At 38.8% G+C, this 17,558-nt stretch overlaps 2 protein-coding genes across 13 annotated transcripts in view; one reads left to right on the top strand and one right to left on the bottom strand.

Annotated features, from left to right (window-relative positions):
* The window catches only part of LOC145520800 (uncharacterized), a 319,869-nt gene that overhangs the window by 101,322 nt on the left and 200,989 nt on the right, over positions 1-17,558 (bottom strand). For 7 of the 12 annotated variants that reach the window (XM_081528245.1, XM_081528246.1, XM_081528234.1 and 4 more), the window contains 3 exons: positions 13,586-13,667; positions 7,647-7,770; positions 2,199-2,322 (listed from right to left, as the gene is read on the bottom strand). The exons of 1 other annotated variant lie outside the window; for it this stretch is intronic. The gene's annotated coding sequence lies outside the window, so the exon portion shown is untranslated. The remainder of the gene's footprint in view (positions 1-2,198; positions 2,323-7,646; positions 7,771-13,585; positions 13,668-17,558) is intronic. 4 more of the 12 variants (XM_081528244.1, XM_081528233.1, XM_081528242.1 and 1 more) reach the window with 2 other exon arrangements.
* The window catches only part of CNTN6 (contactin 6), a 236,222-nt gene that overhangs the window by 102,576 nt on the left and 116,088 nt on the right, over positions 1-17,558 (top strand). Inside the window, exon 4 of the mRNA XM_081528229.1 lies at positions 13,911-14,006. Within this exon, the coding sequence (XP_081384355.1) occupies positions 13,911-14,006 (96 nt within the window). The remainder of the gene's footprint in view (positions 1-13,910; positions 14,007-17,558) is intronic.

Raw genomic sequence — 17,558 nt, 5'->3', positions numbered from 1 at the left:
TCGTGGTAAAAAACTGCAGTTCCTTGGGATTTGAAACTTAACTCCAGCAATTAATTACTAGTTCAGTGACCTTTTGACAAGTTTTATTAAGCTTTTACATTTAGCATTTCACATGTGGCTTCCCTGTGGTTCAGTGGTAAAGAATCTCCCTGCCAATGAAGGAGATGTAGGTTCAATGGCTGAGTCAGGAAGTCCCCCTGGAGAATGAAATGGCAACCCACTCCAGGATTCTTGCCAGGAGAATTCCATGAACAGAGGAACCTCACAGGCTACAGTCCATGGGATTGCAAAGAGTTAGACATGACTGAGTAACTAAACAACAACAATGCAAAATATGCATAATAATAGTACATACTTATTAGGTAAACATATAACTTATTGAGGGCTATTTGACATAATATTTAAACCAATTACTTAAAGCATTTCATTTATTCTCACAATAATCATATAACATAATTATTTTAAAAACCACTTTATAGATTTGATTTACCTATCCATTCTTTTTTCCAACAAATGATTGTTGAATATCCTTTAGGTAGGAGATACTAAGCATATTAAGGAACACTATAAAAAGAGCTGAAAAGTAAACTTTTTAGTGTCTCACACTTTATAAATCTAAGAACTAAATTAAAACACAGGCTTATCTAGATTCAAAGCCCAAACATTATCTTTCAACTATCTGACTTTCCTTTTATATAAAATAAATAAACTTCCCTGCTGCTCACAGGTTGGGTTTCTCTCTCCTGGGCCATGATCTTTTATAATCAAACTTCAGAGGCAATGAGCCATCATTTCTGCCATAACATCGGGCACACAGACCAATCCTAGTATAATGTGACGGGGAAGGTACCAGAGGAAGCAGTGGATACCATGAACAAGTTCACTGGGGGCTGTTTTAGAGTCTGGCTACCATGTCATTTTTCAGAGAAAATCCTAGCCTTTTCTCTCTGAAATCTTCAATGATCCAACAAAAATTGGTCTTATCCTTTCTTCAATTCTGGAAGAAAATGTGGTTGACTCTACAGGTAGTTATCTTGCATTCACAATTCACTTTAGAGTTATAATTATTTATTAATGCATTAAACATGTACTTGTTTAATACCTGCTTTTTGTGAGCACTGACCTAGTTACTGCAGGAAGACAAGGTCCCTATTCTCCTTATAGTCTAATTTGGAAAAATTGAAATAAATTAAACCAATCACCATTTCTGACAGTAATTAGACCTTTAGGGAAAAAAGTAGAGAGTGATAGGGAGCTGCTATTTTAGATTGTTTGTCCAAGAGAGGTTTCCCTAAGAAGGCAGCATGTAGTCAGAAATTTGAATGTCAGAAAGAATCCAGCAATGTGGGGATCTGGAAGAACTTTACAAGCAGAGGAAACAAAAGGGCAAAGGACTCTAAAGGGGAGAAAGTTTGTGTTCTGAGAAACATGAAAGAAAAGTATTCACTGAGTTTTCCTGAACAACAGATGAAGTGGAAAGAAGGAGCATAACATAACCTAACCTTGGTATGTGTGTTAGTAGTTCAGTCGTGTCTGACTCTTTGGGACCCCATGGACTATAGCCCGCCAGGCTCCTCTGTCCATGGAACTCTCCAGGCAAGAATACTTGAGTGGGTGGCCATTCCCTTCTCTAGGGGATGTTCCCAACCCAGGGATCGAATCCTGGTCTCCTGCACTGCAGGCAGATTCTTTAACATCTGAGCCACCAGGGAAAATATAACCCTAACTCCAACTTTAACCCTTAGGAGGCTTAAATAATTTAGCAAATTAAGTCACTTTTATTTCTCTGAGTTCACACTGTGTGCCAGCACTGTACTATGCACTGGGAATACAAAAACAAGCCCATTTACTCATTTTTCACAAGGAAGTCATACATACAATTGCAGTTGGGTAGGGTTTATAAGTATTTTCATGATACATGAACTAATGAGTAAACGTTACATTTAAGAGATTCTTATGATAAGTTATAATGAAATGCAAGCAATTCACTTATTTTTTATGTATGTATTGAGCACTTGTCTATGAGATGCAGATACTTAAAGGGAACCTGAGAGATTCAGCAGAATGAGTCTGAGACTGAAAGTAACAATTTCAACTTTGTCAGAAAGAAGTACTATAACCCAGACCAATTTCATTTATATGAAACTACTACCAGTAGGCACTTTGTGACTCTTAAAATCTGGATAAAATCTACTCACTGTCTATAGGAGAATCAGTGTTCAGATTCATGCGTATCCCAGTGACAGTCATTCATTCCAACCATCACTTCCAGCTCCACCTCTTTCTCTGCACAGCCTCATAGTTTTCTTTCTTTTCTTCACCCTGGTTTTGATCCAAGAGTGGATGGAACTTTTAGTTCTGTCTGCCACATGATACACTTGCTAAACATACTCACATTGTCTTTGGTTTGTAACAAAACACTTATAAAAGTCTGGGGGAGGAAAGATGTATTGGCACAAGAACAAAAACTACTTTAAGTTGAATAGACTTTTTCTGAAAGATCTTATGAATTCTGTAAGTTGACTTCCATTTTGTTTCTGTTTCTCTCCCCTCTACCTCCCAATCCCCTCCCTGTTCACTCGTAACACAAAGCACCTCTGGTTCTCTCAAAAGTGTCCTGTCTCCCGATCCACCATATCCTCTGGAGCTCAAATGGTCCATTTTCTTAAATCATCCCCAAACTTTAGGACATGAGTTTGAGTAAACTCTGGGGGTTGGCGATGGACAGGGAGGCCTGGCGTGCTGCAGTCCATGGGGTCGCAAAGAGTTGGACATGACTGAGCAAATGAACTGAGCTGAAACTTCAGGCATCTATACATTAACTGTGGGGTTTGAAAAATATTCAGGCACCACATAGACTATTATTTATCTTTTCCAAATTGATTTCATATTTTAAATATATTTGTTTAAAAATATATTTAAATATGTTTGTATAAAAGTACATATTTATGACCACTGTATCCAGAAAATTAGTGTCATTTATGATAAGAAGAAAATTTTAAAGAGCAATGCACAGCTTTTAAAATTTATATATATATATATATATATATATATATTTGTTTGTATAACACTGAAGTGCATCACCCATACAACCAAGTATATCTATCCCATATATTACTAATATCTTCCCTGTTCCCCTGTCAAGGTTACTATAAGTAGTTACAAAGATGAAAGAAGTGAAAGTGCTTGGGAAAACAATGGGATTTTATTTAAATTAGGTGCACACTCTGGCTCTGGCGTCTGCTCTCTCTCTGGTCTCTCCCTTTCTGTCTCTAAATGACAATGCATGCAAAAGTCCTTATCAGTGAACCTCAATTCCCCTGAGGGCTGAGCTGGTGAAAGCTACAAAGAAAATGCAGATTGCATCTGTGACTCCAAAGACCTTGCTCAGAGTAAAACAATTTAATAGGGGAAAAAAAAAAAAAGTATTTAGCAACAACCATAAAGTCAATCTCCCTAGGTTTAGTTGTGGAAGTTTTTGCAAAATTGAAATCCACAGAATAAAAACCCTGGTAAACTCAGAGCTTAAGTGTGTGGGAGGTCTTTGAAAATATTTCATTTCATATTGTATGTATAAGCAGGAGTAGTAACACATTTTTGCTAGTTCTTCCCCATTTCTTTGAAAACTCTACCTTTTATATTCTACATAGGTTGCAAATTTTGAAATCGAACTTTCTGATTAAACCATCATGATAATAAAAGGGCATATTATGTACTCTGTAGGAGAGGACTCTGGTTGGTGTAGCTGTTCATATTTACTCCTCTTACCAAGGAGCCTGGAGCCATACTTCAAGGAAATCACTCCCTTTTACTGTAATAAGCATCACAAAAATGGATCAAAAGGAAGAGAAGAGTGAGATTGCTCCTGAAAGGACATAGGTTCGCCATATTTTCCACCAAAACTAATACCTCCAGCCCCCTTTGCTGATGACCTGGCACAGGAGCTAATTACAACTGAAGCTCTGCCTGAACTCCCTCAGACCTCTTGGGAGGCCAGAGATCAGTTTGGCTTTTTTGCTACCATATGTGAAGACTTTTGTACCAGGCTAGGACTTTCTTTCCAAAAAGGCAGGAAGACTTTTGGATAAAAAGAAATTCTTCTTTGCCTTCCTCTTTGCCCCTTCTCCCCTTTCTCTGGTTTTCCCCTCTCCCTCCATGGTATGACCAGAGTGGTATCCTGAAGAGCTGAAAATGCTTCTGGAGTCAGAATTAGGTAGGAGTCCCTTTCTGGACCTCTTCTAGCTGTTCAGCCTTGGGTAAGTTACTTAACCTTTCTGAACTTTGGTATGTTCATTTATAAAATAGTGTCATAGTAGCTATATCTCAAGGACACTGTGAAGATTAAATGTTATGGTGTTTATAAAGTTCCAGTAACTGCGAACTATGTCAATAAATAAGAATTTCCTTCCATTGTGCTGGAAAGCCCCTTTCACTGTGCCCCTCCAAGCTTAGTGGATCCATTCAAAATTTTAACTGAAATCCAATTAAACCCCAGCATTCTTTGGATTAGCTACTTTGATGGTCAAAATGGAATACTTTCTCGCTGCCATTCATGGCTCCTTAGCAAAATCTTCAAATGTTCATTCTGGAAAAAAGGTAACCTTGATCTTTCTGTCTCTCACTCACTCTCTCTCTCTCTCACACACACACACACATCTGAGTCCATTTCTTCCCACATGCTATCAGTTCAGTTCAGTCGCCCAGTCGTGTCCACCTCTGTGACCACAAGGACCACAGCACTCCAGGCTTCCTTGTCCATCACCAACTCCCGGAGCCTACTCAAAGTCATGTTCATTGACTCAGTGATGCCATCCAACCGTTTCATCCTCTGTCGTCCCCTTCTCCTCCCACCTTCAATCTTTCCCAGCATCAGGGTCTTTTCCAATGACTCAGTTCTTCACATCAGGTCGCCAAAGTATTGGAGCTTCAGCTTCAGCATCAGTCCTTCCAATGAATATTCAGGACTGATTTCCTTTAGGATGGACTGGTTGGATCTCCTTGCTGTCCATGGAACTTTCAAGAGTCTTCTCCAACACCACATAGTGCATCCTTTATGCCCCTGAGGATTGACCTCTTCCAGATACTCCTCTTTTTTCACTTGAGCAATATTTGTATCATTTATTAATCAAGGAGCACAAATAGCCTTAATAAATCTCTTTAGAGATTAGAGATTACTGACTAAAAATGTACTGGCACCGTCCTTCTTGTGGAATAAAAGGGGCAGGGAAGTGAGCATTTGCCAAAAAGCACAATCCAAGACCAAGAAAAAGCAGAACAGCCTAGGATTTTTCTGGCTACTCAGTCACCAGGCCGAGAGATTTACTTCTGCCTCCAGCTGGGCTGTGTAGCTTTCTGAGCAGAGAGGTGCGATGACCCTCCATCTAACACTCCTGTCAAGTTGGCGAAACATACTCTATAGTAAAACACAATGTGATGTGGCAGTGCTTGGAATAAAATGCATATGCTTTGAGTTTTAGCCTTTTTTTTTTTCTTTCATTAATTCACTGAGCATTTGAGCTGGCCACTGGCTGAGCAGAAAAGGGAGTTCCATACTCAGTCTTGAAGAAAATATGTTTTGTTACATCATCAGACACTGAGATGAGAACAGAAAATGAAACCCATTTAAAATTTCTAAACATCCTTCTTTTGTTGATCATACACAGTTCCCAATAACATTTATTTAGTACGTAGCATCTTCTAAAAGTTTTAGAGATATCACATCTCTGTTTCTCTGACACAGGTGCTCTTGGGAGCTCCATTTCATTCCTTTATTTGTTTATTTTTGGCCTTGCAGCTTGTGGGATCTTAATTCCCTTGCCAAGGACTGAACCCAAGCCATGGTAATGAAAGTACCATCTCCTAACCACTGAACCTCCAGTGAATTACCAGTAGCTCTATTTAAAGGGGTGAGAACTGAGGAAAGAGACTACAGAATCTGCCCTGTATCAACAGCTAACACATAGTGGGTAACATTATCCACTTGAACCTATACTGTCTGATCCTCAACCTGTGTTCTTGATCATTTTGTTCCATCATCAATTATGTGGTGCAGAATTCCTTGGTGGGATGTTTAATCTTTCATGCCTACTTAAAATTCTTCTTTTCTTCTCAGAAATACTGAAGATCTGCACTCTTCAGTAACCTGACATCTCAGTCTATCCTATGCTATCAAACTTATACTGGTCCATCCTTCACTTCTGCTTCTCTTTCATTCACCTAGTTTTAACTATAGGGAATGTGAACATTTAGAAAGCAAGATGGACAGGTCATGTTTAGAATTTTTTTTTTTCAGTCATAGCTTACACTGCTTTTACCACCATTAGTCACAAAAAATGAGTCTATTTATAGAAATTCAAATCCAGTCTTGCATGTATATTATAATAGACCAATTATTTCATATTTGTTTCCTTGTTCTGCTTATTAAACACTTTTCTCCCTGAAAATCTTGATGCTAAGCCAATAGTAAAAAATCTATCAGCCCCCCCTCCTCACTATTATTCTATACATTTTTCTTAAAAAAATCATAAGGAAATGGTTCTCAGTAGATTCATTATTCTCAGAAAGCCAAAGAACAGCTCATTTGCTCTCCATTTATTTCTGAATTTTTACAAAAATCCCTTTACACCAAAAAAGAGAAATTTTAACATGGCTTGTAAATGGATTTGACACCATAATCTCTTAAAGTATCTCTTTACTTCTTGCTTGCATATAACCATTCCAAATTTATGCCCAATATCAAGACTTAGCTATTGCCCCTTTTACAGAATTTGACAGTAGTATTGTGCTTTATTAGGTTATGCCAAGTTACTGAGTTGTACTAGGAAACACAGTAATACTGCAAACTGTGTAACTGAAAATGTGGTGGAAATCATCTTGAAAATGATGGTGGAAAATGAAACTGATCTAAGTAGACATATTTTTGTATGCTGCTTAATAAAGACCTGGGAAAATTAATTACAGTACCAAGAATTTCAGCTTATTCAAAACCACCCAAGAAATAGGAAATAGTAATAATTTTGGTGTTCTCCATGAGCAGCCCTCTTCCAAGGGGCAAGTTAATAGAGATATGAATTCAGAATCACCTTACTGCAATGTCTTGAGATCCATAAAGAGTTTTTTGATTACAAAAGCTACATATGTTATATCTGGGAATTCAGCAGGACTAATGCAGAACAAGAGAATTATTCTTGGTAATTTTCACCAGTTCCCTTTCACTGGGCAAAGTACCAGCTTCTGGCACAGGAAGATGTTTTTCTGTGGGCAAAAACAAGAACATGTACCTCCAATGTGGGAACTGTATCATGAAGGTGAACATGTGCTCCTTGGTGCTGTTTACTTCAGCACCAGCTCTTAATGCTGAGACTTCTTCAGAGGATTTGTAAAGGGGGAAAACGATATTTGATTGGTGGAGACCCAGGAGCAGAGTAAAGGAAATCTGAGAGCTGAAAATTAGATTTTTGTCCTGAAAGTAATAAAAATCGCTTTTGAGGTGTCAAAAGAGAGAAAACGAGCACTGCCTCTGGTCTGGGGGTAGATCATATGGTCTGTGTCTTGGATTAGATGCTAGTAGAGAGGCAGTTAAGCAGTTAAGCAAATGTCCTCTAGAGCAATGATATTTGGAATTAAATTTTATTTCCTTTACTTACAAGTACTGTGAAGTAGGATAGATCCATCAATTTCTGAGTTTTGTAGGCAGAGCTGGAGGGAGGTGGACTTCTTTGCAGAAGAAAATGGGAAGGTTTAGATTTCCCTTGCTCTTCAAAGAGAGGACTGTAGTGGGAACATTATAGAAAAGAGAGAAAGAATAGATATAAGTAACAGAAGGAAGGAGCTAAAGAACTTTTAAGAAGTAAATATCTTATATTGGATTTTAAGGTGTTTGGGTCACATATTACTCAATCAATAAGCTTGACAATAGAGGCACAAAGTATGATAATGGTGGTGCTGCAGATTTGTGTGTGTGTGTGTGCTAGCAGGTGTGTATCTCTGTATATAGGCCAAGATAAGGGGCTGAGTTCCTGCTTTGCAGGGACAGGTGGATGGAGACAAATGAAGAACACATGTGAAGGAAAAAAGGGGAAAAAAAAGAAAAGATGCACAGGAGTAAGGATATCAGAAAGGGAAAGTGAAAAAGTGAAAGTGTTAGTCACTCAGACATATTCAACTCTTTGCAATCCCATGGACTGCAGCCCAGCAGGCTTCTCTGTCCATGAAATTCTCCAGGCAAGAATACTGAAGTGGGTTGCCATTTCCTTCTCCTGGGCTTAGGGTTAGGATCTTCCCAACTCAGGGATTGAACCCAGGTCTCCTGCGTTGGCAGACAGATTCTTTACAATCTGAGCCACCGGGGAGCTATTTCTAAAGCCTGACAACACAGCACTCCCCACACCAACCCAAGAATTTGTAGAACTCTTTGGAAAGGCATTGAGCTTTTGTGTTGGTTTGTTTGAGCTTGGAGTGGCAGTTTATGCCAGCTTATATGTTGCAAGTGGCAGGGGCATCCCAGTTAACATCTGGAAAGAATAACATAACAACACGATGCTTGCAAGAGTGAGTCCTGGAACCAGACTATCTCCTTTTCAGTTCTGGCTTGACAAGTAGAAACTGTGTGGTCTTCAGTCAGTTGCTAATCCACTATGAACCTCAATATTCTCCTTTGTTAAATGAATGTGATATTGGCATCTACATTCCAGGGTCATCATGAAGATTCAATGAAACCGCTTCACTGAGTGTTTGGTACATAGTAGTTATTCTTGATATATGAAACAATACAGGAAAAATAAAGAAAATTTAAAACACTGTAACAAAGTAATCCGTGCATTGCAAATCAAGAAAGATTCAATAAATAGTATTATTTTTACTTTGGATAACTCAACTACTCTATGTCCTGCTTGAAGCATGGACCTTTTCCTGGTGGAGATTTTTCCTATCTCTATCTTTTCAGGTGCTGTTCTCTTGGTCGGGGTCAACAAACCCTGGGTACCCACAGACTTCCTCTCAGTGATGAGACTTGGCAAACCACTGGCCTCCTTCTGTGATGGGGGCTGGCACCGCCAAACATATCCTCTGACTGTGATCCTAAGGTCTTGGCAGCCAATATACAGTTTTCTTGCTTTAATTGGGCTGAGATTCATTCCTACCCGTGGCAGTTGCAAAGATGTAGTCTCCTTATAATTAGACACTGCAACACTTAGCATTGCTTGGACTTAATTTTAAGTACATTTTGGTGGCCCTTTTCCCTCCACTGTACCTTGGTTGCTCCAGGAGAGAGCATATGGCCCAGTAATTCTTTAAAGCTCATTTTATGGGCCATTCTCAGGCACTTCCTGCTGGCCTTTGGAACAGAGCCTTGTTTGTGACTGCATTTTTGCTTATGCTCCTGCCAAATGCTTCCTTCAAAACCAGCAATAAAACCGCAGGATCCGATAAGCCCTGGTCATCAGAATGGCTTAATGAGAGCAACCTCGACAATTGGGGTCTTTAATAGCAACCAGCACGGCAGGACTTGTGCCTTGAGTACCAGGACAGCCTGGGCAGGTCACCTTTGTGGTTTATGGGAATTTCTCCAAATATTATAAAATTTGAGACCATCTCAGGGAACAATCTCACACTAAGCTATTTTTCTCTTAAGCAAAAAATGGATAGGACAAAAACAGAAAAGGGTAGTTCTCTCTGGCTTCTCCCTATAGAAGAATAAGTCTGGGAGTTTATAAGGGTCTTACAGAGCAAAGAAAATTTCACTGGGTTTGTATGGCTACCTTCACTGTACACTGCTTCAAAATAATGTGAATTATATTATGTTGCTGGCTGGCATAAATGTATTTGAAATACAGGTTGGACACTTAAAACTGATTTTGTTCAAAGTATATTCACATGAAATGGCACTTAAGGTAAAATTAGATCTTGTCTATGATCTCTGTGCTATTAAATGATTTTAAAATATGAATTATTAATTAAAACCCGTGAACTAGTACTATTTTAAAATGACTGTGTTTTGATTGCTAACAGAACTTGGGTGACTTTCAAAAGAAGTTGATTTCCTTTTATGTTCGCTAATAGAAACCCCATTGTAATCATAAAAGACATGAAGAAATTATGTTACAAGTGGATGCTATTTAAGTGGAAGTTAACACAGAATATATTAAAGTACCCATGGTCTTATCAACAGTGTGTTATAATGGCTTCTGATTAACACTGAAAATATGATTGATGTTAGTGTGAGCATGGAACACTGACAATGGGACACTGAGAGAATGTAATTGAAAGCTTGTTAATTTCATAGAATCATTCAATTTCTCTCTACTCCTTTGTGACAGCTTTTGTTTTTGTGACCATTAAAAAGTCATGACAATTTAACAAGACCTTACAATGATAATAGTAATGAGGTAAAAAAAAAAAAACACTTAAAATTCTCACTTGTTATTACTGCTAGAAATAGAAACAATCAATATATTAATTTTTGGTTTTAAATACAGTTTGTTAGCCTGATTCTTAATGAGTCATATGTAAAATGATGCAAACAAGTCTAGTCAGTAATTCACATTAAGTGTACCAACATGTTATGGGCTGACTTAGTTTTTCTACAGTCAAAGAAGAAAGGGGGGCATATTTGCTTAAAAACCCTCTAGAAGAAATATGCAAGGCACTCTAGTTCCCTGTGAGCTCAGTTGGTAAAGAATCCACCTGCAATGCAGGAGACCCTGGTTCCATTCCTGGGTCGGGAAGATCCACTGGAGAAGGGATAGGCTACCCACTCCAGTATTCTTGGGCTTCCCTTGTGGCTCAGTTGGTAAAGAATCCGCCTGCAGTGTGGGAGATCTGGGTTTGATCTCTGGGTTGGGAAGATCCCCTGGAAAAGGGAAAGGCTACTCACTCCAGTATTCTGGCTTAGAGAATTCCATGGACTGTATAGTCCACCAACTCCCTATCCAACCATCTCATCCTCTGTCGTCCACTTCTTCTCTTTCCTTCAATCTTTCCCAGCATCGGGGGCTTTTCCAATGAGTCAGTTCTTCGCATTAGGTGGCCAAAGTATTGGAGTTTCAGCTTCAACATCAGACCTTCCAATGAACACCCAGGACTGATCTCCTTTAGGATGGACTGGTGTGATCTCCTTGCAGTCCAAGGGACTCTCAAGAGTCTTCTCCAACACCACAGTTCAAAAGGATCAATCCTTTGGTGCTCAGCTTTCTTTATAGTCCAACTCTCACATCCGTACATGACTACTGCAAAAAACACAGCTTTGACTAGATGGACCTTTGTTGGCAAAGTAATGTCTCTGCTTTTTAACATGCTGTCTAGGTTGGTCATAGCTTTTCTTCTAAGGAGCAAGCGTCTTTTATTTTCGTGACTGCAGTCACCATCTGCAGTGATTCTGGAGCCCCCCAAAATAAAATCTCTCACTGTTTCCACTGTTTTCTCATCTATTTACCATGAAGTGATGGGACTGGATGCCATGATCTTAGTTTTCTGAATGTTGAGTTTTAAGCCAAGTTTTTTACTCTCTTCTTTCACTTTCATCAAGAAGTTCTTAAATTCTTCTTCACCTTCTGCCACATGGGTGCTGTCATCTGCATATCTGAGGTTATTGATATTTCTCCCGGCAACCTTGATTCCATGTTGTGCTTCTTCCAGCACAGCGTTTCACATGATATACTCTGCATATAAGTTAAATAAGCAGGGTGATAATATGCAGCCTTGATGTATTCCTTTCCCCATTTGGAACCAGTCTGTTGTTCCATATCCAGTTCTAACTGTTGCTTCTTGACCTGCATACAGATTTCTCAGGAGGCAGGTCAAGTGGTCTGGCATTCCCATCTCTTGAGAATTTTCCACAGTTTGTTGTGACCCACACAGTCAAAGGCTTTGGTCTAGTCAATAAAGCAGAAGTAGATGTTTTTCTGGAACTCTCTTGCTTTTTCAATGATCCTATGGATGTTGGCAATTTGATCTCTGGTTCCTGTACCTTTTCTAAAACCAGCTTAAACATATGGAAGTTCACAGTTCACGTAGTGTTGAAGCCTGGCTTGGAGAATTTTGAGCATTACTTTACTAGCGTGTGAGATGATTGCAATTGTGCAGTCGTTTGCACATTCTTTAGCACTGCCTTTCTTTGGGATTGGAATGAAAACTGACCTTTTCCAGTCCTGTGGCCACTGCCAAGTTTTCCAAATTTGCTGGCATATTGAGTGCAGCACCTTCACAGCATCATCTTTTAGGATTTGAAATAGCTTAACTAGAATTCCATAACTTCCACTTGCTTTGCCACAGTTCTGGCTCAGTCTCTATGGGGTCTCTGGGTCTTTGTGCACACAAGGTTAGTTTGAGCCCTCTGAGCATCTCTGGAAGGTAAGGGGTTTGATTCTAAACATGATTTCATCCCTCCTACCGTCTTGCTGGTGCTTCTCCTTTGCCCTTGGACGTGGGTTATCTTTTTTTGGTGGGATCCAACATTTTTCAGTCGATGGTTGTTCAGTAGTGAGTTGTAGTTTTGGAGTTCTCGCAGAAGATGAGTGAACGTCCTTCTACTCTGCCATCTGACACATGTCCTTCATTATATATATATAAAATATGAAATTTACATATTGGGTCTACTGATTTATTTTATTTAATTGTCATTCATGAGCAGGAAGCAAAGTGTACAAAAAGAACACTCATTTGGGAAATAACACTTGGAGAGATAAAGAGTGTGAGAAATACAATTATATTTCTCATGCCACTGGCCATCTAGATGGTGGTAGCACTTGGTGGGTAGATGGAGAATAACAGATTTTTTGGATATTTCCTCTCAAACGTAATAGGTGAAAATGTGAGTAGTTTCTACTTTTTCTATTCAGCTGCAAAAAATGTCTGGGAAAAATATATTTGGTTAGTAAAGTGTAGTATTCATTCTATAAACCTATTACTGTGAAAGAAAGGACAGTAGACTTTGGTAGACAACTAGCAGTCTCTACAACAATTATTACAACATGTAAATCATATTTATACATATGTGTGTGTATATATATATATATATATATGTATTGTTATATGTTTTGTAATTGGTTTCTACTTTTACCATTACTGAATATAATAAGGGCAAAGTCTATGTCTGCTTTATTTACTAATACATCCTTTACCCTTAATACCCTTCCTATCTTTTAGCAGGTGTTCAATACAAATTTGTTAAATCACTGAATGAATGAATGAATACAAGCGATTTTCCAGGCAAAGAAACTAAGGTTCAGACAAATTATAAAGTTTAGCCCTTTCTAGAGCCTGGGTGACCATTTTCTAGGAATGTTGAACGATTTATAACTCAGATGGATAGCTTAAAAAGACAGTTAGTAAGCTCTCTTCCAACACTGAATATCTATGATTCTTCAGTGTTGTAGGAAATCACAACACTCCACATAGGACCATGAAGCTGCTTTGTGAAGGAGTAGATCAAGAGAAATTCGATCCACCTTTTTTCTTGTTGATCCAGTCATATATAATTCTTCCCCTCACAACATTTCAAGCTAAGCTCTCATAGACATCATCCCCATAACAAAACGGTTACCATTAATCTAAAATGCTAGAAGACTGCAGCAAAGTTGCCACATACCTCTTTTAAATCATGCCTTCCTTGGGCAGGAAAAGTAAGTATGTGCTGTGTTTAAAAGATTTCCTGTTAGGCTGCAGGCTGCCTGGGAGAATAAAACAGTGAGTTATGTTAATAAATGTCTTTATCATATATTCTGCATAGTTGTATTAAAATAAAAAAAGGAATGACAAAATTTTGAGAAGTATAACCAGTGTACATCAATCGATTATCAACTAAATCTTCTGGTCAGACAAGTGTGAGTGTTCGTTGCTGTTGCCAGTTTTTTCTTCTTAAAATTTTGTTCTGCAAAACAATTAGTTCTAAACCTGCTTTTCTGTTTTTCAAGATATCGAAGACTTTGAAACCAAAACAAGAAGCACAGTGTCCGTCCGAGAAGGTCAAGGTGTGGTGCTTCTATGTGGTCCACCACCACACTTTGGAGGTATGGTTACTCTGGGTCACACCATTAATTTGGCCACTCAGGGAATAAAGTAGGCATAGTAGTCTTAGTGCCAGTGGTAGCCCTCTACCAAATCTAAGCAACTATGAAAGTTCTTCTGGCTCATCCTGCTGCATCAAGTCTTAATCAAAATATTTTATTTTAAAAACATGTATTCAATCACTCACTCAACAGATATGTCCTTAAAGAGACACAGCACAGCCCTGTACACAAGTGTGAGCATTGGGGCTTTGCAGTGAAATGATCACAGCTGTAATCTGTGGTCACCCTACACGACAAAGAATGATTTGTTTAACCTTTTTAGGCTCAATTTCCTCAGCTGTAAAGTAGAGATACTAACTGATGCCTATACTATAGTACAGTCATGAGTGTTAAATGAGCTAATGAATGTAAACCAATTAATTTAACGGCCGGTGTTTTATTTAAAAAAGAAAGCTAGGACTGTTATTTTATTTTTATTATTGGGCTCCCCGGAGAAGCAAATTCCAACAGTTGTTCTGGAAACCTCATGTTAACTATTGGAAGAGGAAAGTTGCACCTTTAATTGGAAGAAAATGTTACGGGACACCAAATCAGACTATCTCCTGGCAATGGTGAAAATCAAGCAGTAAATGCCATTCTCTGCTTTGGAAAAATCTGGATTAACCGGTGAACTACCCAGTTGCCAGGGATCTAAACCACCCACTGATTCTCACCTCACTGGGGCTGCAATTTCTTAAATCTAGATGGTTTGGTACAATCTGGTAGATTCTCAGCCAACTATGATCCTGGAAGAGTCAGTGTAAAATTATCCATAAAGTCATTTCAGTTAGTACAATCTGATATCACACTATGTTATGAAAGTGAAAGTCGCTTAGTCATGTCCGAGTCTTTGCGACCCCATGGACGATTCAGCCCCAGTGGGTAGCCTTTCCTGTCGCCAGGGGATCTTCCCAACCTAGTCATCCAAACCAGGTCTCCTACATTGCAGGTGGATTCTTTACCAGCGGAGCCACAAAGGAGGTCCAAGAATACTAGAGTGGGTAGCCTATCCCTTCTCCAGGGGATCTTCCTGACCCAGGAGTTGAATCGGGGTCTCCTGCATTGCAGGCGGATTCTTTACCAACTGAACTATGAGGGAAAGCCACACTATGTTATAGTTCAGTTCAGTTCAGACGCTCAGTCGTGTCTGACTCTCTGTGACCCCATGGACTGCAGCACGCCAGGCTTTCCTGTCCATCACAAACTCCCGAGGCCTGCTCAAGCTCATGTCCATCAAGTCAGTGATACCATACAACCATCTCATCCTCTGTCGTCCCCTTCTGCTCCTGCCTTCAATTCTTCCCAGCATCAGGGTCTTTTCCAAGGAGTCAGTTCTTAGCATCAGGTGGCCAAAGTATTGGAATTTCAGCTTTAGCATCAGTCCTTCCAATGAATATTCAGGACTGATTTCCTTTAGGATGAACTGGTTGGATCTCCTTGCAGTCAAGGGACTCTCAAGAGTCTTCTCCAACACCTCAGTTCAAAAGCATCAATTCTTCAGTGCTCAGCTTTCTAGTCCAACTCTCACATCCATACATGACTACTGGAAAAATCATAGCTTTGACTAGACAGACCTTTGTTGGCAAAGTATTGTCTCTGCTTTTTAATATGTTGTCTAGGTTGGTCATAGCTTTTCTTCCAATGAGCAAGCGTCTTTTAATTTCATACCTGCAGTCACCATCAGCAGTGATTTTGGAGCCCAAAATCACCATATGAAAATAAAGTATGTGACTGTTTCCATTGCTTCCCTTGCCATGAAGTGATGGGACCAGATGCCATGATCTTAGTTTTTTGAAGTAATGTTACAGTTAGTTTAATAATAATAGCAAGTACTTACACAGTACAGATCTAAATACGTCATATGTTTTAGATTTTTAAATCTGTAGAACTACTAGTTGAGGGAGATACTAGGATGTTTCTTATGTTATGGATGAGAACACTAAGATACAGAGAGAGTAAGTAAATGGTCCAATGTCAGGAACCTTGTAAGCATGAAGCCAGACTTCAAATCCAGGCAGTTTGGGTCCCAGACCCTGGATAGATCCTAACCACCAATGTCTCTTATAATTGATTTCCATTTTAGAACAGGAGGATTTTTGGAAACAGATGGAAATATTTTAAGAAATAAGTGAAAACTACTTTTCTTCTAATATTAAAACAAATATTTTTAATGATGCTCTAAACACTTGAAGTTATTTTTGACATTACTTGCAGTTTCATACAATCTTGTGAAATGCTAACACAAAAAGAAAAGAAAAAAAAAAACCTAATTGGAAGTTAACAATATTTTTATTCAATATTATCACAGAGTAGTATGTTACTATGCTCGTTAGCAATATTAAGGAAGAGTTACAATACTTTCAATGTTACCTGATAAAATGATATTATTCCAGAGCTCATTCAGGTGGTTGGGTGAGTTCATTTCCTTACAGTTTTAGGCCTGATGTTCCCACATCCTTTCTGGCCAGCTGTCAAGGGCCACTCTCATCTTATAGAAGCTGCCCACACTTCTTGCCACATGCCTCTACCTTTTCAAAACCAGCAACAGAGAATCTCCTTTGCACCAATTCCCTGTACTACTTCAAATCTCTCTAGCCTTATCCAGTCCCAGGAAGGGCTCATCTGAATAGGTCAGCACCATCAAAGATAAAGCCACTTTTCCAGGTCAACTCTGTCATCTATTCTAACATAATCCTGAAAGTGAGGGCTCACCATATTCATAAATCCCATCATACTCAGATGGTGGGCAAGGGCCAATGGAGGTTATTTTAGAAATCTGTCAGCCATAATTCACTTTCCTTCATTTCCATCTCTCTAAAGGCTCCATATTTGCCTGCACACCTGGCAGTCATAAAGACATGCCCTAGAAGTATACCAACTGGGACAGACAGAGTCAGCAGGGCAAGATGGAGCAAATGTTGGCAAGGCCAAAATTATTTTTATATCTAGTATGTGAACAGCAAAGACTCACTGTAAATATTAATAAAGCTTCTCATAAAGAAAGGTGCTACAGACTCTATAGTTATAGAAGGCCATAAGAGCTGAAATTCTCATACCATTTTTTGAACAGTTTGGTTCTGTTGCTTTTGTATGTGTACCTGGTATGTATGGTCTATGTACCTAGTCCACAGCAGTGAATCCCTCAAGTTGTTTAGTAATAAGTGAAAAATCATATTAAATGTGATATTATCAGAACATCCTGAATTCTTCATGCTTTCTCTCTAGTGTGTTCACAAAAAAACTTGCATTTTTTTTTTCTTAACAAGGCCTGTAAAATATATTTCAGTCTGTTTTATATTAAAAAAAAAAACAAAAAAAACTTTGGGAGAGTAAGAAAATTATCAACTAGGCTGAACACTATAAACCTTTACCCAACAAAGAATAGCTCCAGGACCCAAACAAACAAACAAACAAACAAAAAATGTGTGTAAATTGATTTCCCATGAAAATAATTGGTCATGACTCAGTAGAATAATCAGCATAAACCAAACTGAAGCTATGCTGATATATGGA

This window comes from Giraffa tippelskirchi, chromosome 9 (assembly GCF_054371585.1).
Source record: "Giraffa tippelskirchi isolate mGirTip1 chromosome 9, T2T-mGirTip1v1.2.pri, whole genome shotgun sequence".
Taxonomy (NCBI): domain Eukaryota; kingdom Metazoa; phylum Chordata; class Mammalia; order Artiodactyla; family Giraffidae; genus Giraffa; species Giraffa tippelskirchi.
The sequence above is the reverse complement of the archived record's forward strand: the minus strand, read 5'-3'. Positions and strand labels throughout refer to the sequence as shown.